Source organism: Lissotriton vulgaris, chromosome 3_1 (assembly GCF_964263255.1).
Source record: "Lissotriton vulgaris chromosome 3_1, aLisVul1.2, whole genome shotgun sequence".
Lineage (NCBI taxonomy): Eukaryota > Metazoa > Chordata > Amphibia > Caudata > Salamandridae > Lissotriton > Lissotriton vulgaris.
In genome coordinates, this window is record NC_141689.1 from 2,098,151,552 (window position 1) to 2,098,173,490 (window position 21,939).

Consider the following 21,939-nt stretch of genomic DNA (forward strand, 5'->3'; position numbering starts at 1 on the left):
ACTGACCTGGTGTGCCTAAGCAACACCTATACTCCTTTTAGAGATTTCATTTGCAGCCGCTTGAACAGCCAGTATTTTTCCAATTCTGTACTTGTCCATTCACTTACAATTTCTCTTAGGGTAGCCTGCAACTAGTACAGGAGATCTACCCTCAACTATAATGATCCCTCAGAGTTCTATAAAAATTCTTGCAGACATTTCCTGAAATCAAACATGTGATGGTCTTCTGGAAAGGCAAGAACGCAATCTTTGGTTTCAGCATAGCTGGTCCTTGAACATAGTACAATAGATTCAATTACAAATACAGGAAAACTACCATTAAACTAACTAGCCTTCCTAACAGGGTGTAGAGTCTTGTAAAGATGGCGATAACTGGTCTTTAGTCAGGGTTCTAACTTAGCTAGACATTAGATATTTCATGGTTTTAGGATACACTCAACAACTGTTCAAATATGTTCATCACCCAGCTCTTCCTTTATCCATGTCTGGCTTAGGACCAATGACTAGTGCATATGTACATTCACGTATGAAATCTCAGTGAAAGGTTTGATTTCCGTTTGCATTTCTGGGATTGGGCCAATGGGTTTAACACTATTAAAACATTGATATTGTTCTTCTTCTCTCCTATAATGCCTCTCTTTATCTTGTCTTAATAATTTCCTCATCACTAAAATGAAGTTGTAGTGCTTGTACAACATCTTGCGGGGTCGAGATTAGGTAGGCTTTATTTCTAGCTAAGAGCTAGGCAGGCTGCAGGGTTAGGAGTATCAACATCATACAATTTCTTAAGCAAAGTGGTTCATGACTGGCTTCACTTCACACGTACAAACTACGAAAGGCGCTGAATTAGGAGTATGCTCAATCCATGTAAGAAAAGTTCTTACTGTTTTTGAAAAAAGCTAAGCACATTTCTTTAAAAGAAAGAAGGTATTTGGAGCAATACATCGCCTATGAGTGTGGCTTTTCGTTGACTGCACCCTACAAAATTGTTCTGGTTTTATTTTCATTTTAACCTCCTCCATCTCACCTAAACCAGTGGCAAAGAAGTCAGTTAAGTAGCCTTCAAGGTGAAATGGTTCCATGTCCCCCTTCAGGTTCTGGATCCATGTCTTGTCCAGAAGGGACTGGCTTTTTAGGTCCTCACATAGCTTTGTGAAGCATGTGCATCTCTAGACAAAGGAGCCTTAGTCGTCCACTCTGTAAGCCTTGGCATTCGGATGTGAGAGCCTAACCAAGTCCTTAATGGCCCTTCACCATTTCTTACATTTCCTTCTAGGTTCCAGCTAAAATTTGCTTTGTACTTTTAATATTTAGAATCATTGTGATGCAGTCACTCCTATGGGCCTGCAGATATTCAATAAAGTAAGTTGTTCCCAATGGACTTTGTGCCTGTTCAAACTAACGGGTTACTTATCTTTGGTAAGGTCTGGAGGATACTCAAACCGCAGATTCCTCACCTAGTGAATATCCCAAGGTGCTAAACTGGATCCGGAAACTCAAAAAGCAGTGCTCCTGCACGCTTATAGGTGGCATTGTGTTGTTCTGCGCAGACTTAGTTTCACTACGGTAATGACGAAGCCACATATAAGAGACATGCATGCGTGTCGATGGCGGTTTCTTTTGCAGCTTGTCTGCACCCACAGACACTGAGCCAATCAGCAGATTAGACGGACCAGTGTGCATATTCCTAAACTGAGATCTTTTTACATGGAAAAGAAGACCATTCCACAGACGGGGAAGATGGAAGGGTAGTAAGGAATGTACTGTTAGATTGGGCTTCTTCCAGAAAGTGTTATAGAAGGCAAGTAATTGTTCATCTGATGGGTGCTTCTAACTGCAGATTCCTCAACTGATGAATATATACGAAAGCAGTACCTTCCAAGTTGGTGGGGTGTTGAAATGGCTAAGATAAAAAAAAGTGTCTTGCAGGACCAAACGGCAAAATGTGCATCCAGACAGACCTGACTGTCGAGGCAATACATCTTTGTAAATGTGTGGTGTAGCAGCCTGATAACTAGGCCAACTTATGTTAAAAACCTTTAAGAAATGTCATCACAACAGGTGATTTGAACAAGGAAGCCTGGTCCGATCAATGTAAAAAGGCCAAGAGGATCAACCAGTAACCTTTAACAGTGCCCACTGCAAATCCTAGTGGGCAAATGACAAGACATCCAACAGTTTGGCTTACAATGAGCTTGTCTGGCAGATGGCTTACAATGGGCCTGTCTGGTGGATAAGACACTAAGCCACAAAGTTATTCCAGTGGACCACGTAAACCGATTTTGCTTCTACTGGGCCTCGCCTCAATGTTTCATCCTTATTGTCAGTGGTGCTCTTCACCACAACACTGTACTATAACTCTCCAGCACTGCATGCCTCACAAATAGACATGACTCTTCACAAGCGGCCACATATTTCAGATGGTCATGCAACTCAAACCAAAAAACAGTCTTCTCCACCAGTTGTTGGTTTGCAAACTCAAACATCATCAATTGTTCTATTAGCCACACAGCCCAAGTCAAATCCTTAGTCGCATATCCTTTTTAGCACTACTGCTAAATCGAAGTGGCCCTTACCCACTCAATGACAAACAACTCTATTACACCTGCTTTCAGGTAATCTACCCTGACAAAAAATACGTTTATGCCCTGGTTTCCTTCGATTTTCAGTTTACCTTTGTTATTCAATCTCAGAATGACCATGTGTAACCCACTGGCTACCCAAAATATAGACAAGAACTTGTGAACATTACTTTGCCCAGTGACCTCAAGACCATTCCTGGAGAGCATGCCCAGTTCCTCCGCATTCCATAGGCACCCGAAGACATGCCCATAACAATCTGGTGTATGTTGTTACTACAGGGTCCCTTCACACTCTTTCAGATGCTTGAAGGATCTCTCATGACTACAACAGGACCCTGTGTACTTACTAAGGTGTTTGTGGTCTTCAGACCATTCCGCTACGAGTCTCTTGGACCTACAGGAAGATGAAAGCGTCTGGTTCACGACTCTGTAGAACCTTCTGTACTCATCTGCGAGGGTTCATAACGCAAAAATGATGGCCAGAGTTGTCTATCCCCTGCAACCTAGCAAACTACTTCCTCAATTACTGACCCTTCTCCGTAACCTAACCCACATCCTCAAGCAACCTAACTCCAGCTCTCGGTTAAGCATCCCACCACATAGCTTAAAATAAATATATCTATAAGTTCTTCCATGTAAAATTCATGTGTATGCAAACATTTTTCCATCAGTTGTGAGTGTAAAACACCAGCCCTTTGCTATTTCATTGTTTAAAGTCAATGTGTCACTTTGGAATTCAGCTGCGTTTCTATATGTATTCTATCCATCTGCACTACAGATATATTTCAAAGTCTTCCTATTGCAACTTGTAGGTCTTTTGTTCTGTATGAGATATCCTCAAAACAGATTATCTCATTACAATACACTCATTCACCCTCCTGATTTATAAGCCTGAAACAAGAGTCCCATTTTGCAGCTGGTTCCATCAGCAAACTTTGAAATTGATGAGATCAGTAGGAGCACAACTCAGGATTCTCTGTCTAGAACCAGGAAATATAGATATTGAACTGCTCTTTCAGCACTATCTTGCATTTGGTGTGTTGCAGCACTCGAGCCAATAGCAGAGCTGGGCCAGCTCTGGAATTTCTATACAGCACAATAGTGCAGTGTATCCAAGTTTCCACCATAATCATCGAGTCATATATCATTGTTCAGCACTTGGTTGCCCTCATAACCATTCAGTGTTCTTAGGTCTCACAGACCTGCATTGCAGCGCGCATTCGCTGCTCGCCCTGTGAGGCTTTTTGTAATTGAGCAGATTTCCGGAGTGGAATCCCCGACCATGATTCTCATTGGCTGCTGTCATCCTTCATTGCTGAACACTAGCCTCAGATTAAAAATGAAGCTTATTTGTTCCCGTCCTGTCTCCTTTTGCCCCCGTCCATCCCAACTGGATTTTTTGCTTGCGGCGTTAGACGGTCCTCAATATCTAGGTGGTGAGCACTATTTTCTTTCAGCCACATACTGCTTAGCAGCGGTGCAGCTTCCTACATCGGTAGCCGGAAACTGTTGCCACATACTGCTTTGCAGCTGCGCTGCTTCCTACATCCGTAGCCGGATACTGGTGCAATGGAGAGTTTTTTTCTTCTTGTTAACGCATACTGCTGACCAGCGGCGCTGCTTCCTACATCGATAGCCGGATACTATTGCAATGACAAGGTTTTTTTGTTGTTAATTTTATTGATAATCAGTGCGTAATTTTCAGGCCTTGTTTTTTAAAGGAGGAATTGTGTCCCCCGATGCCCGTTTAAAGATCGCGCAGGGGAATAATTCTGTGCCCCTTGGAATCTATGTGGCAGAGCAAGTGACCCTGCTCACGGAGAGGGGGCACTGGGTGACAGAGACACCAAGTAAGAACAACGGCCCTGGACCATTTGGGGAAAGGGATCTTTCTCTATGTGCACCCTGGGAAAAGAGATATTGGTCTCTGGATCGACTGAGTGGCCATGCACCTGTGAAACGAACGGGTCTTTAATTATACGGGGACAGTGCACGTTGATGCATAGGAGTTTTATCTGTGGACTCCAAGGGGTCAAGACATCATGATCACGTGCTGTCATACAAAAAGAGGTCTGTGTCCCTGTGTGCAGGGATCCTTGAATGAAAGCAGTACTAGTCCGCCAGTATATAATGTTGACCCTGCAGGCTGGGTCCCTCTGAAGTGGTCTCTACTCACTGAATGCCTTTTGGGTTTATCTGATCCTCAGTTACGGTTTCTGGATTTCCTGTGAGCGTAACGGTCACCTATGGTAGATGTTTCGAGGTATGGGGAGACCTTAAAATTCCCACGCGGGATTTCCCTTGCTCTCATCTGTCCACTGGTGCTGCAACTAAAACCGGGTATGCTGAAATCACAGCTTCCGGGGCACTGAGAGTGACAGAATCCCTAGCCGATCAGAAGAGTGGACATATTTGTTGCCCATGTTAGGAACAAGTAAATAGGCTTTTGATTAAACATCTACAGCGTCAAATTGCAGGTATCATTGAGGAACAAACGTTTCTGTCGTACAATGAAATGAAGATTGACAGTTCACCCACACATCTCTAGCCTGAAGACTGGGCTTTGTATAAAGATGGGTATTAAACAAGCATTTACAATGCAATGGTCTCAGCATTGTTAAAGTTAGAACTATTGGCATTGCTCATGACATTTTTATTTATGTTTTTGTTTTTAAAACATAAATAAATGGCATTGTCATTTACAATGCCAATAGCTTAATCGCTTGCAAATGCGAGACCTATTGCATTTGCACCCACACAGAGCCACACACACAAAGCCACCCACACACACTCATAGAGCCACCCACACAGAGTCATTCACACAGAGTCATTCACACAGAGTCATTCACACAGAACAGCAGGCACAACCAAGGGGGGGGGGGCAAGACAGCAAGCACAAGCAGCGAGGGGGGGTAGGACAGCAAGCACAAACAAGGGGGGGGGGGTTCAGGAGAGCAAGCACAACCAACGAGGGGCGGGGGGGGGGGGTCAGGAGCGCAAGCCCAACCAGCGAGGGGCAGGAGAGCAACACAAACACCGGATCACAAGCAGGGCACAAAAACCGGATCACAAGCAGGGAACAGAGGCACAAGCAGGGAACAGAGGCACAAGCAGGGAACAGAGGCACAAGCAGGGAACAGAGGCACAAGCAGGATCACAAGCAGGGCACAGAGGCACAAAAACCGGATCACAAGCAGGGCACAGAGGCACAAAAACCGGATCACAAGCAAGCACAACCAACGAGTGGGTGGGGGGGGGGGGGTAGGACAGCAAGCACAATCAACGAGGGGGGGGGCAGGACAGCAAGCACAACCAACGAGAGGGGGGCAGGACTGCAAGCAAAACCAACGAGGAGGGGGGCAGTACAGCAAGCACAACCAACGAGGGGGGGGGGGGGGGCAGGACAGCAAGCGCAACCAATGAGGGGGGGGGGGCAGGACAGCAAGCACAACCAACAAGGGGGGGGCAGGACAGCAAGCGCAACCAATGAGGGTGGGGGGCAGGACAGCAAGCACAACCAACAAGGGGGGGGGGCAGGACAGCAAGCACAACCAACGAGGAGGGGGCAGCGCAGCAAGCACAACCAACGAGAGGGGGGGCAGGACAGCAAGCACAACCAACAAGGGTGGGGGGGAGCAAGCACAACAAACGAGGGGACAGGGGAGCAAGCGACAATATAGCTTACATGCCCGAAAATCGCTCCGTACATCCCGGCAACAAAGACACGAAAACAGCCGTATTCTTACATACACACAGACACACAAGCACACACACATGGTTTTGAAGGTCCTCAAATTATTGGTTATTTTGCAAAATATTGTGTTTTCTCTCATAGTCCTCCAATCCGCATTCCCCTCCCTTTCTATTGCCAGTTAGGCCACCTCTCATGCACCCTGCCTGTCGTCTAATGTATCAAAACATTATATGCCAGCCTGATTATCGGAAAATCAGAACCCACCCCTCCCCCCCTAAAATCTTACTCACCAATCTACGCCCCTGGATATACTCTAGTGTCTCTACAATCTGTATAACCTGTCTGTTTCCTAGTGATGAGCTCGGCCGCAGGGACGTTCTTCGAGTCAGAGGCTGAGAATGGCCACTGATGCCTAGCCTGTGCATAGCTCTCTGCCACCCTGTGACGCCCTGGCGCCCACCCAGGAGAGGTCAGAGAGGCTGTACACTCCAGTGAAGCAATTACAAGTCCTTTCAAGAGCCTCTCATTACTGACATTCTGATGTGTTTCTCTGTACGTGGACTTCACCCATTGGTTTTACTTGCAAGAAAGTGTCACTCAGCGTGTCACACGTTTGGGCGAGGAATGTCACGCATAGAATGTAACAACCCTCTCGCCATGCAGAAAGGGCAGTAAACCCCCCTTCAGATATTCACCTAAACATACGAATACCGGTTCCCTTTTATATCCGACCAATACTCCTGTAACACACTACAATCAGTCCACGCCTCAAGCACAGAAGTCCCTTCTGCTGAAGCACAGCGCGGCCGCCCCTGCCCACAGGACATCGCATCCGTGAGAGGGCGGGTCGCTCGGCCCCCATAGGCCTCGGCTCACCCCCCAGCAGCAGCCTCCGCCGCGGGCGCTCACTGCACGGTGGCTGGCTGCTGTCCCTGCTCCAGCGTGGCTCCTGGCGTGGCCTTGTCCTCTTCAGGCGGGTGCGAAGCCGGCAAGGTTACCGAGGCGCGGCGGCTACACCAAAACCTTGAATTAAGAACAGGGTGTCTTTATCCTAAGTATGTGGAGGAAGGTCGAGTTAAATCAGTTTTAATCTGTTCCAGAAAGGAAAAGGCTAACAACTTTAAGCAAATGAAAAGTTACCGCACTTCTTATTCAGATTGAAAAAATAAGAGTGACATGTTTCGGTTTTATCTGGGCATGCACAGCGAATGCGTTCTGCAGGTAACGCGCTTCTTGCACAGTTGCCAAGTGGTTATATGTTAACGGTGAAATATACAGTAGGTCTTTGGCGCGTTTCCTAGGAGCACTTTGCATTCTGGGACTTGTAGTTTTTCTTTCGGGAAAACACGTATGCGCTTCAATATAAACGCACGATGCGCACTGCTGACCAAAAAGCAGGATTGGTAAAATTCTTAAAACCGAGAAACTAAGCTGGCTTATGTTAAATAATTTATACCAAAATTATGGTTTAGCCCCCGGCACCCTGGACCCAATCTCATTATTAAAATGAGAGTAGCAGGCGCCTACCTTCCCGTTAGCGAGGTCCACTGCCTTCCACAGCAGCAGCACAACCATGTTTCTCCGAGGCGAGGAAGAAATGCCTCGAAGAAAGCATCGTCATTTTGGCATTTGGGGGATTGGTTTTCTTTCTCTCCTCTTCCCATTGGCTGGAAGGTAAAATTCCAGCCAATGGGAAGAGGAGAGAACGAAAACAAGAAAGAAGAGAAAAAACATGCCCTGAATCTGGAAAAGATGGGGCTTGAACCGAGTGACACCCCTCTCCTCCAATGGCTGGCCTCTGTTTAGGAAGCCAGCCAATGGAGAAGAGGGGTAGGTTCAAGCCCCCTACTAAGAAACATTAAATCTCGGAGCTCTGCCCACACTGCTGCGCAGTGCGACGAGAGTCCGGGACCTAAAAAGGAATAGCACGGTGTTACTCAGTGCAGAGTTAACTAGCTCTTACTGTGAAGGAAAGTTTATGTGCATTCAAGGACGGAGAGACGAACAATGTGCGCATCTCCTATGTTTTGGGTGACCAGATTCTCAAAACAAGCATTTTCAATGCAATAGGTCTCACATTTATACAAGTTTAAGCTATTAGCATTGTAAATGACAATGCCTTTTATTTAGTTTTTAAAAAAGAAAACCAAAATAAAATGCATTGTTATTTGCAATGTCAATAGCTCAAACTCGCGTAAATGCGAGACCTATTGCATTGCAAATGCTTGTTTTTCTTGGCCCTTTTGATTGTGTTTGTCTGTGTCTCTTGTACGCCTGAGTATGCAAGGGTGTTTTTTCCTTGGATGGCCAGTTTCTTGCAGTCTCTAAGTTCTATTTACCTAGACACATAATGCATGAAAAAGACTGACAACCAACCTCAGTTCTAGCAACAAACCTCCATTCGAGTAATGCCTTCCCTGTCTGCATCAAGGCAGTGAAAACACTAAATTCCGGGGCCACTTTTTAGGTGTTCTTAGTATGCAAAATGTCAAACAGCAACATTTCCATCAACTGAAGTTAATGAGGGACCCCTGTTTTCTGAAGTATGGTTTTGATGAGAAAAGGGAACTATGGAGGACATTTATTCTGTTTTGAAGGTATGATGTGATCCAGTAGAGAGCAGCCCCCTCTATGCCAGTCTTTGGATTAGAGTGTCATGAACAACTGTGTCAAAGGCAGCTCAAAGGTCCAAGAGAGGTCGTCCAGCGATCCTGTTCCAGTCTGCTGTTTTTTAAGGCCATGCCAGATGGCAATTAGGGCATATTCTGTGCCCCTTCATGGATGGAATCATGTTTGGAAGTCAGAAAGTATGGAGTTGTCTATAATAAATTGTGACTTCTGGGTGAATGCTTTTCTTTCTAACAGTTTGCCCAGGAAAGGTCAATTTGTAATTGGTCTGTAGTTGTTTGGGTCATGTCGGTCCAGGTTTTTTTATTTTTATTAATGGGTAAATGTATGCCTTTTTTAAGCCTACTGGAAAGACTCCTAAAGTTAAAGAATTATTGATGATTGTTGTGACTGGTGTGACAGCAGAGCTAGCTAAAAGGTAGTTAAAATAATGTTAAAGATGTGTGGTGGACAAAGGCCCAAAGGGCAGCCCGCTGGTCTGCTTGCTTTGACAAAATCCATACATTGAGTTTTAAATAGTTGTTTGAAGGAATCTAGAGGCTGGGCTAGACCACTCTTGGAGAGGGTTGTTGAAATGTTGTAAACCTTTCAAAACCAGTTTACAATAGGACATTTGAAGAAGGATGGATGATCGGGCAACCACTTAAATGGAGAAGAGATAGCACTTCAGAGTGCCAAGAGCAGACCATGCTTCGTAAGGAAACAGATGAACAGAAGAACCTGAGAAAGGAGGGCGGATAGAGGATCAATGTGTCTTTCTGTACACCATGCCACATATTTTGCCCAACAGTAGGTGTAAACCATTGTGGCTGCCAAGATTACATCACAGACTTCGAGGGGAAAGTCAAAAACTGTCAACTATCTCTACTCAATTTCCACACAAAAAGGCGGAGCGTTGACAGGTTCAGGAGCAGAACCCTCCCCGGAAGGGTCAGCCTGATTGGAGAACCCATGGCCATACTCAACAGTTCAGGATACCAGACTTCCCTTGCCCAATCCGAAGCCACAAAGATGACTTGGGCCCGGTCAGTTCTGATCTTCTTGAGAATTCTGAGCAGGAGTGGTATGAACAGAAAGGAGTAGAGGAGGCCTAAGCTCCACTCGAGACAAAAAGCACATCCGAACGAGAGCCGCCTTGGAAACTGCAACGCGCAGCACTGCTGCCATTGCTTGCTCTCATCAGTGGCAAACAGATCCCACCAAGGCTCTCCCCACTGTTGAAAGAGTCTTTGCATAACCTCCGATGGAGAAGCCATTCATGAGCCACGAGGCATCTTTGGCTGAGTTTGTCCATGCTGTTGTTCAGAGAACCCTCCAGATGTTGCACCACTAGGAAAATACCCTGCTGCTCCAGCCATGTCCAGAGACACAGGGCCTGTTGATAAAGGTTCTACAACCCCACCCTGCCCTTTGCAGTACCATATGGCAGTGGTGTTGTCACTGAACACTTGCACCAGCATTACCTAGATGGAGGGCAGAAAGGCTTTCAATGCCAAACAGTGTGCTCAGAGCTCCAACTGGTTAATGTTTCCGCCAGAGACCAGAGTCCTCTAATCCCTAGGAGCAACACATTTGTCACTACTGTGAGATCTGGTTGAGGAAGGGAGAGGGGGTCTGCCGCTGACCTAATTGCAGTTCGTTAACCACTCCTGCAGATCCTTCACAGTTACCACAGAGATCTGGAAAATGTAGGAGAGATCCACTTGATGCTGTGCCCACTGGAATTTGAGGTCCCACTGCAGAGCATGTCTATACCACTGGGCATGTGTCACCAGCAGGATGCAGGAGGCCATGAGGCCTAGCAGCCTCACAGTCAGTCTCATTGAAATCCAGGATTAAGGCGAAAACATCGGTATCATAACTTGAATATCCTGGACTCACCCTTCGGGAGGATAGGCCAGAAACTGCACCATATCTAGAACAGCTCTGATGAAAGGGAGCATCTGAGAGGGAATTAGGAGAGACTTCAACATGTTGACAGTGAATCCCAGCGAATGTAGGAAGTCTGCTGTACTCTGGTGGTGGGAGACGACAGGCTTGGACAAGTCCAGCTTGAACAGTCAGTCATCAAGATAGGCAAAGACTGGCATCCTTGATCTCCGCAGATGAGCTGCAACCACTGCAGTCACCTTGGTGAACACCGAGGTGCGCTGGTGAGGCCAAAGGGGGACCCAGCGAACTGAAAGGGCACGTGGTCCACCATGAACCGCAGGATACGCCTGTGGGCAGGCAGGATGGGAATATGGAAATATGCATCCTGCAAGTCCAACACTATCATCTAGTCCCCCAAGTCATGGGCAGATAGGATCCGAGCAACAGTGAGCATTTTGAACTTCATTTTCTGGAGAAAGAAGTTGTGAGAGCCCAGGTTGACGAAAGGACGAAGGCCTCCATCCTTCTTGGGCACCAGTAAGTATTTGAACTAAATGTATTATATCCAGATTGGTGTTGGATTTTAGTTGTGCATCTAAGTATTCAAAATTGAGTGTGTTCCATGGGTGATACGTGGTTGCATGTAAAGTGGCCTTATATGTGGTGATGTGTGGTGTTTTGTGTAGAGAAATTCGCAAAAATTATATCTAGGATGTGTCCAGTGAATTGTGAGAGTTTCTGGATGATCTAATGTAGGTTCAGTGTGCATGGGCCAGTGATGAAATTTCTCGGATGGGGCGTACTGGGTTTTTCCCACCAAATGTTTAGGTCACCAAGGATGTATAACTTGAAGTGTAGTGTCACACGGTTTGAAACTGTGGCTAGAAACATTTCTGGGAATGTTGCATTGCTAGGTGGTGGTCTGGAAAGGAGGAGGAAGTTACAGGAGGAAGTTGGTGTAGGGTTGCTTCTGATGATGACATCCACACAACCTTCTATTGAAACGTTGTCCGCTTTGGTGAGATTGATAATTTCTTGACTATAATAGCTAGTCCGCTTCCTCTTTTGCTTTTGCAGTTTTGTTTTACAGTCTGATAGCCTGGAGAAACCATTTCAATCAATATGGAGCCATGTCATCTCACAATAATGATTCAGTTATGAAGAGTTAGTCCGGTTATATGTCAGTGAGTAGGTCATAGATGTGATGCTTGTTTTCAAAGAGTGATCCAGCATTTATTAGTAGGCAGTCTCGAGATGTGTTTTGGTAATGGTGTGACAGTTTTTATAGAGTTGTCTTGCTGTGTAATAGAGAAGTAGATGCAAAGCTGGGAAGATTGGTATGTTTATTTTGCTTATGTCTGATCAGGGTGAAATGTATACAGGTTGGGGGTGGTGGAGCATGTGGATCATGTTTTAAGGCTCTAAATTGTGCAATTGATGAGAGGAGGGTGAATGAGTGTTATGTTGGGGTGTTTGTGGAAGGAGTTGGAGAAGATGGAAAATTTGGGAGTAAAGTTGGTTTAGGATCTGCATTATTTGTGTAGTCATGAGGTGGGAGTGAGCATTTATTTCTGTTTTGTGACAATGTAGTATGGCATTGAGAGTGCGTGTGTGATTTTGATGTGCTGGTGTGTGTGTTATATTTTGTTTTTGTAGAGTAGATAGATGAGATAATGATGAAATTAATTTTGCGTAACGGTTTGGATGTAAAGTACAGTTGGTGAATGGAAGATACTAAAGGGGGTGATGAGGTGTGTCGAAGGAGAGTGTATGTGGTGTGTGAGAGAAGGACCATGAGTGTTTGTATTAGATTTGGTATTAGTAATAAGTAATGTGTGTGGTGGGGTGTAAAGATCGTTTTGCTGCTTGTTTTTGGCAAAAAGAGGAGGAGGGTGTTGTTGGTGGATGATAGGAGAGAGGGTTGAGTATAGGATTGGTGGTGATGGAAAGGGGTCTGCTAGGAGTAAGCAGAGGGTGGAGCTGGTGTGTAAACAGGGAGTGTGTGTTTGAACGGATTAAGGTTTAGTACGGGAGGCATGGCCACGCTGCCAGCCAAGAAGGCGTGGCCACAATCGTGAGCCATGGCCCGCTGCAGGGCAGACGGCCTTAGAGGTTTGACAGGGGCAACCAGTGACAATGAGGCCACCCTCTCACCCCTCCTGCAAAGTTGGGCGCTCCTGCCCACCCGCTCTACATTGGTTTGTTGGTGCGCCACCTCTGGCAGGACTGGGAGGCCCGGTGACAGCGCAAGTCAGCGGCCTGTTTGCCGTGCCTGCGGCCTGTACTGTCCCACTACAGATTACGGTTCCTGGCATCCTGGGGCACAGGCATTGGCTCATTCCAAAGAGACCGTTGAGCACAGCTGAGGTCTCCTTGATCCGAGACCTTTGCTGCAGTTGCCCCTGCTGTTGTGGATAACCAACGGCGGGTGGGATATTTGATTGTACCACGTGAACTGCTCTCTTTGGAGCCAGAGTCCTCGTGGGCAGCCAGAGCTGAACCTATAGGCCCTCTTGATACTGGTGTGGTACTGGGACTGGTAGGCTCATTGATATTCCGTTGCTGACATGACCTCCCACCCCCCTTCACAGTGCTCTTATTCGGGGGAGTGGCGGCTGGGCATTATTGTCGGAGGCCTGCAGTTTTCGGACCTTCGCGGGCGGTATAGGTTTGAGCTACTCTATAGGACCCCCCTTGATCTGCCTGCAGTTCCCCAGACTTTTCTGTATCTATGTTTGAGCTTATACTGAGTTTTGCTGGAGGGAGAGTCCGTCCGCCTAGGTATGGACAGTTGATTGTTGAGGGACAACGAATCATATTCCAGCACCTCTATTTGCCCAGCGCTTGACACAATGGTAAAAACCAATGCCAGACAGGCTAAGCACCCCAGCGCACCGAATCAGAGTCCAGGGAGGACCAAGCGGACTCGCTAGAACAGATGGGTGTCTCTGTCTCTGCTACAGCACTACTCGGAGAACTTAAAGCTGGCCTCCAAGCCATTGATGCCAAGACTGATACTATGACCACTCGGTTGGATGGACTGATTGAACAGCCTGACCAATACTCTGTCAGAAAGGATAGCGTCGAAAGGAGGATTCCTGGGCTAGAAGATGACCTTTTGGAAACCAAATCCAAACTGTCATGACTAGAGAAGCAGACCTTAGCTGTGACTGTGAAAAATTAAGATTTAGAAGCCAGGTTGCGGCAGAACAACATCTGGATAGCCGGCATAGCAGAATCCACAGACAATGGCAAGAGGACCTTGTTTGTTGAAATGCTTAGGATCGACCTGTTTGGCTGCAGCAGCATAACTGGAACGGTCCTTATTAAATGTGCGAACAGATTTTTAGGCTTCAAATCTCCGAAAGAGTTAGTGAAGTATGTTACCTTGGCAAATATGCTCAACAGCACTAATACAGCGAGGAAGAGAGGCCAGGAAAGACCTTGTCTTGGCTCCTATGTTGTGACAAGCGACAGCGAGAACATATATACTATTACATCCCAGACTGGCTTGCCGCTGATTGACAGATGATATCCTTGCAGAGTTTGTGACTTATTATGAGCATCTCTATGAAATGCGACTTAAAGACTCTGCTGTCCATATATCAGCCTACCTTGACAAGGTGGCCTTGTTATGGCTTGACCAGCATAATCAACGGGTTCCTGATTCACCTTATTTATGTGGAGGAAATAGTTGTAGCTATAGATGCCTTAGACGGGGGCAAGGCACCAGGGTCTGCTAGCCTCTCCATCGATTTTTACAAAGTTTTCAAGCATATCTTAGTGCCTCACCTTTTGGAAATGTATGCAGAATCGCTTGCTGATGGTGAACTTCCTCCAGTCTTGCATGAGGCGGCAATCTCTATGCGCACTAATTTCGGCAGAAATGCTGTATACTATGCTTTCTATAGTCTTCTTTCCTTTTTAAACTGCGATATTAAAGTCCTAGCTAAAGTCATTGCGACTAGACTGTCCCTATTGCTGGCCAAAATAGATTATCCTGGCTTTGTACCAAATGGGTCTACTTTCATTAATCTCCATACAGTGTTCACTGTCTTGCATCAACTCAACCCGGAACTCCAGGCGGCATCAATACTATTAGATGCCGATAAGGCATTCGACTCCCTGGAGTGGCCATACCTCATGGAGGTACTTAAGTGATTTGGAATTCTGAAGGGCTTCCTGGCCCTCTTCCAATTGTTTTACATTTGCCCCACTGCCAGGGTCACAGTGAATTGCCTATCTGCCCCATTCCAACTTAAGAGGGGCATTCGATAGGGTTGTCCCCTGTTCCTCCTGTTCTTTATATCAGCTATAGACCCCTTAGTTAGTCACCTCCAGGAGCGACACTTACATAAGGGGCTGTCTTTCCACTCTGGAAAACTCTTATTGTTAATGTAGGCAGATGATATTCTGCTTTTCATTAGATATCCTGACACTGTGTCCTCACTTATTCAAAAAAAATTATCTGATTCAGTAGGTATTCTGGTATTACCATCAACTGGGATAAAACAGACATATTTCAACTTACTGACCAAACAAAGCAATGAATTCTGGAATACTTGGACCGGTGGGTCACAGATTCGGTTAAATACCTGGGAATTATCCTACATAGGGAGGTGGACTCCATTATTGGTTTAAACTATGTCCCGGCCACAGAAACCCTACAACGCCAACTCGATACCTGGGCGAGGCTTCCATTGCCTCTAGCAGGCAGAGTGGCACAGTTGAACATAGTGGTTTTGCCCAAATCTCTATATATTTTCCAAAATATCCCAGTCTCCCTTAACAAGCAGTTTTTTCATTCCCCCAAGTCCCCACTGATTACTTTTCTATTGGCCGGCGGGTCCGCTTGAATAAGCTGGGGCACGGTGCCCTTCCAATACGAAGGTGGGGACTTTGAAGTTCCGGAATTCAAACTGTATTATAACGTAGCTCAGTGCCACTATGCGACTTATTGGTACCGCCCCCAAACACGTCTCCCCTACTTGTAATTATAACGGGAGCAGGTTGAGGTTGAACCCGTCGACAATTCTTCTCTAGTGGCGGGCAAAGCCCTAAAGAGAGGTGAAGACGGTTGCTATAATAAGCTGGGCGTGGCATATGCTGTGTCACAAAACTGGGACCCCTTCTAACACTCTCCAGCAATTCCCCACAAATAACTCTTCCCTGTCACTCACCTGTACAGACTACACTGCGTAAGATGGTTCTGCAAGAGCTGGGCCACCTATACGTGGAGGTGCAGTTCAGTACCCTGCAACAATTTCAAGCCTGAGGCAACTCTACGGCGTTAGAAATTTTTTTACGTTTGCAAAACTCTGTAGTGTAGTCTGGGAACAGATCGCAGGGTATCCATCTGAACCAATGGCCTTAACCCCTTTGACAATATTGATAACCTGGACGAGATGGGTATGTCGACTATATACCAATGAGTCGCGACATTGAGAGATTGGGTTGTTGCCAGCCAGACATGCATGGGATGTTGACTTAGTCTTAACTTTGACTATTTCACAATGGCAATATTGCTGTGCCCAAACTGTCCGCATATCTCCAAACTATCGCCATAAACATTTACCTTCAAATACTTACACAGGGCCTATAGTTCACCGGCTCGCCACCACCATATAGACAGTTCACACTCTCATAATTGTACCCACTGTGGTGCTGAACACGCAGGCTTTCTCCATATGGATTTGGAATGCCCTTCACTTCAATCCTACTGGTGGGAGGTTCTTGCCCTATTGGCACTAGGATATGACAAAGACTTACCCAAAGGATTTTGGTGTTTTACGTCAATAGCTTTGCTCTTGGACAAATGTAGGGTTGCATTGTACTGGGGGAAGCCAGAATACGCCTAGAGCGACTGACTGGATCCTTGACCTGACAGTCTGTAATGATAGTGTAGAAAAGTATACAATGATGCTTTCAATAACTTCACGGCTGAAAGATATATGGGGCCCCCTTCAAACTTGTTCAGGCCACTAACGGACACCAGCAATCCAAGGGCGGGCGAGTGTACTCACATCTGCTGATAATGTACCAACCTCTACCCCCTACTGACAATCACATGAATCACTATGAATACATCTAGCGGTGTTAGGGGCAGGGGGTTGGGGTATGAGGGGCCTGGGCGGGGCCCAGGTAACAGTCCTTATGGTTTATTTTCCACTTTGCCCTATGTCAATGTCAATGGATGTAATCACATCTGGATGTGCCCTATTTGGGGTACTCTGCAATTGAAAGTCACTGTGGCTACAATTGTGGCTTCTTCCACCTGATTTCAGGAGCATACTAAATGTACTGTATTGTTTGTCTTTTAATACAATAAAAATAATACAAATTTAAAAAAAGGTTATGTATAATGTGGGTTTGTGTTGTGTCAAAGTGTGGATTTGATAGTGTTATAGGACAGAGTGGTGGTTTATGTGAAAGTGAAGGTGGCAGTGTGTGGTAGAAGCGTGTATAGATAGGTTTGTGGGGTTTTGTAGTGGTTTGTAGAGACACTGAACTGTGGTAAGAGTTTGTTTGTTGTAAATGAGCAGTGTGTGTTTGCTGAGATTGTGTTTGTATGTTTGAGGATGTGGATGGCTTAAGGTAGTTGCTGGTTAATGGGAAAATGAGCAGCATCTCTGGCCCTAGCCCCAAACCAAACAGGCAACTTCCCTTGTCCTCTCCGCCCTTTGCCTCAACGCCCGGGCTAAGTCACCATGAGCCTTAAGGCTAATTAGCCCAAGTGATGAGGTGAGCTTTTGGGGAACACTAGCCCTAGCCAATCAGAAACTTTGCATCAAGCCCTAGAACCAATGGGAGTCTTGGTCCTATTAACGAATTACAGCCCTAGCCACCAATCAAAACCCAAGCCCTAAGTCCAATAGAAACTCTAGGCCCAGGAACTAGCCAGAATCCTAGCCCTATAAGCCAATCAGAACTTAAGCCTCAGGTTTGATAGGAAACCCTAGCCCTAGGATCCAATCAGAAACCTAGCCCTATCAGCCAATCAAAATTCTAGCCCAACACCCTAGGTCCAAAGAGCTACTCAAAGCAAACAATTCATAGAGTACTAATTACTTTTAAAAGACACATCACACCCCATTTACTTTGTGATATTCACAGAGTGGCAGCTGAAATTTTCAGGTGGGTGTGTTTTCTAATAGCAATGTTCTTTACACTAAAATACTAGATTAGCCATCTTAGACAACATCCAAGTGCCGGATCTCCACAAATGAACAGTGACTGGCATTTTATTTTTAAGTTAAGTCCATTGCCGTCATCTAATCTAGCAGGAGACTTTCAACACATCTAGTGAATCTTGTACAGACTGGACAAGCGCATGCTATGTGAAGATTTGCAAAACGATGGAAAAGGGTAAATTCAAAGTTGATAGTAACAAACGCTCTTCATCTATACCTGTACCGATGTCTTGCAGGAATAATATGCAGTTATATTCGCAATTGAAGAATTAAAGCACAGTCCAATGTGAACAGTTCCTAACAAAAAAGTCAAGCACCCTGATCCTACCTTCCTCCAGTCTGCATAAAAAGCAACTCAGACAGGGAACATAACATTATGATGGCACTATCCCCATATTAAAGGTGCTCATGCTCCCCTACCAACAACATAATATTTCCCCCACTCAAGGAATGCCTACAAGTTACAAACGCTAAGGAGCCAGACACAAGAAGCACGTTAAAATAATCATTCTCTTGCTGGCATGCTAACATAATTTTGTGTGATATGTAAGTTTTAAGAAGCTTAAATACAAATTAAGATTAGTTTAAACCAGTTTCCCAGAATTAAGTCCCATTAACCTTTGCCAGTATGTTACAAAATCGTTGACTACAGAGGGTTTTGCAGTATTTAGATCGGGAGGTAACAGATGGTTATGCACAATAAAACTAGTTAGCGGACTAAACATACATAGAACAAAATAAATTTGTAAAAACCGGTGTATCTGCCTTTAAGTATAAAACACGTACTAAAATAGCATATAGTTAAGTTAACAAGATGATCTTGCACCACTTGTGGACTTATAATTGTTACTAGCTTTGCATGTGATAATTTTGTATTAGAGGCAGTTTAACTTACCTTTCAATGGTAGGTATTAGGGATGGTGGAGGACCTCCAGGTGGAGGTGGAAAACCTGAAACACACAAACATATCATTTCTCCATTATTAAAATCTGGCTTTAAAATATACAAGACTAAAGCCATGCAAATAAAAAGCTTCCCAAAAGTGATGGTTTATATACTTACTGTGAATAAGATTGTCTCTGCACAGCACAGATTATAATAAAAATATAATGCAATCTAAAATAGCCTATGCTACTCTGCCATTAGTATCCAACATAGAAAAGTAATTTAACAATGATCAGCAACCATATTTTCAATGGTCAAGCATCAAGTTATTTGTCTTTAACTCATCCGATGAGAAGCAGAACTATGTGTTGTCACCCTCTGTTTTCCCGTTTGAAGGAATTTTGGCTAGTTCAGAGTGAGAAAATACAATAACACCCCTCCTGGAAGCCAGAGTCAGCGTGCACAGGGTTTATTGCTGCGATTTAGCCATGTGGTGCCCTGCGAGAACAGAGAAAGGATGGTAAATACTTGCAGAACTTAGTGCAGACGGTAGCTAAACTACACCGAGGCAGAACAACGTATATTCTATAACAAAACTACATTCTATCAGTATTTACCTTCTTTAAGGCTGGGAATCATGACTTGCAGAAGGGCATTCTCACCCCACTTAAATATTGCCGGTTTTACACAGCAATTGAATTATTAGTTCAAGACCTTAGTTTCAGGACAATTTAAGAACAAATTGTAGCTTTCACACTACCACTTAGAAAATTATTAAAACACGGAGGATCTACACCAGTGACAAAATTCAGAGAGAGGGGACCCTCAAAACAAATCAATACATGCACTACATCTATTAAAATCACAACCATATCTAGGAAGATTTTAAAGGTCTGATGACAGATTCCATTAAGAAAGCCATGAGATCACACTCTCAATGCATGTATGATCCTGCGTGCCCAACTAAAGAGCTCTTCAAAATAGTCAGAGAAATCTAAAATCCGGCCTGTACTCCAAAAAGCATGTAGGTAGCACTCTTGCGAACTCTGTGTTGCCTTAGCCAAACACTAGCAAAAACTGATAACCTTGAATCTTCCTTCCTTCTTTTAAAGTATGCAAAAACAAAGTATTTTAATACCAACCACACTAAAGTTGGCTACTCATACCACAGAATATAAATTCTACACATTCAGCATGCTAACAAACCGAAAAGAAGAAATCTAAGACCTAGTCTAGTTTATAAACATCTTCTCTTGTCAAACCAATGAGACCAATCATCGACTCCTGCCTCTGGACTGGGGAATTCCTGTGAGGCCTAAAAACATCTCAAACCAATCCTAATGAAGAAAGGAATGGGCCGGGTTCATCTGTAACACTAGCAAAATGGACAATTCCTAGGTGAACTCATTGAAAAGGAAGCATTCTCCCAGCTCTCTGGAGAGACCTGCAAGCAGCAGTGAATTGCCACCTCAGATGATCTGTTTATGCGAGGAGTCTACCCTTTGCACCTAATCGAACAGTGCTCAGCTTCTAATCGATCTCTGCAAGACTATAAAGCAAAAGGATCTAAAGTCTAGTCCTAAAAGGGATACAAGTCTAAACTAAGAATACATCCCAAACTGCCACACTATCTCCATAAGACTCTTCCGCTTTCACCTGTCAGATAGGTTCCCAGCAGGGCTCGACAACTAACCTCTCATGATCAAAGTGTACCTATCCCCTCCTCCTGATCTGGTGAACACCCTCAACGTTACCTTCACCAACAATGCTTAAGACAGTCACAGAATCCTGAAACTAAGAAATCAAGATATGGCCATTGCATAATGAGAGTGGATTCTAAATGATCTTAAACGTATTGCCACCAAAGACTGTGAACCATGTTAAAACCAGGACCCTTTATCTTCCTGATCCTAGGAAATGGCACGGCCCAATCGGTACCTATTAAGGTAAAAAAAAACTCAGCGTTATTATAGAGCCAAACTCTCAATGGAAACTCACAAAAAATACCCGTTTTACATGCCGAGAATACTTCCTCATAACATCCTTTACCTTGGACCCTCTCACACAATACAGGCATCAATGAACTACAGCTCTTAAGAATGCAGAAAACTGATGCCAAAGTATCCACACTACTGTGAGATGGGAAGCCTGCCCGCATAGCACAGCGCAAACTAGTGCGCAGCTGGTACGATGGGGGAATCGCACTATACTATTGGGCTCACAGCTGGTTGTGATCAACCAGTGGATACACGTTCCGCAGGACGATCCGGCATTCAGACTGGACAGGCACTTCCTGCCTGCGGATCGTCTAATGTAAGCCCTCTACTCCAACAAGAGACGAAACACGCTCACCGGGCCAACGGCACACACAAATAAAATATGGCACACAGCACAAAGGGCGTTGGGAAGGCGTACTGACACAAGCCACCCCACTTTGGGAAACCAGACGCTTGGGCACCTTGGCTAACACTAAGGGGTTTAGACAGTGGGATCTCATCGGTATCGCAAAAATAGTGGATCTATGGGTGAGGGGACGGGTTCTTCCCTTTACAACGCTGCTGGAAAAATACGGGATGGCGGAGACAAAGCTTTATTGTTATATCCAAATTAGACACGCGCTCCAAAGCGAAATCCTCCTGGATACCCAACTAGCCGAGACCTCGCCCTTAGAAGACAGACTCCTCACGGATACATAAAAAAGAAGGCAATTTCCCTGACGTACCGTAAACTAATTAACAACCAACCAGACCCCACGGGGACACTAAAAGAGAAATGGCAGGCAAAATTGGGAGACATGGAGGAATCAGACTGGACGTATTCACTAGCGTCGGCCTGGGAGGCGGCAATACCATCTAAGCTTAAACTTATACAACTGAAAGTGTTACACAGTGTGTATTACCCATGCACCATATTTTACACAAACTTGGACATACTCCTGATCCACTCTGCCTCAGAGGGTGTGGGCTCACTGGAACATTTTATCATATAATATGGAAATGCCCACATATACAATCTTACTGGGAACAAGTGATGTCGGAGATCTCGGAGGTTGGGGGGGGGGGGGGGGGGGGGGGGGGGAGAAGGGTGG

At 45.2% G+C, this 21,939-nt stretch overlaps 1 protein-coding gene across 2 annotated transcripts in view; it reads right to left on the reverse strand.

The window, feature by feature from the left end:
• The window catches only part of FIP1L1 (factor interacting with PAPOLA and CPSF1), a 604,847-nt gene that overhangs the window by 121,041 nt on the left and 461,867 nt on the right, over window positions 1–21,939 (reverse strand). For both annotated transcript variants that reach the window (XM_086962650.1, XM_086962648.1), the window contains exon 12: window positions 18,862–18,916. In XM_086962650.1, coding sequence (XP_086818776.1) covers window positions 18,862–18,916 — 55 coding nt within the window. The remainder of the gene's footprint in view (window positions 1–18,861; window positions 18,917–21,939) is intronic.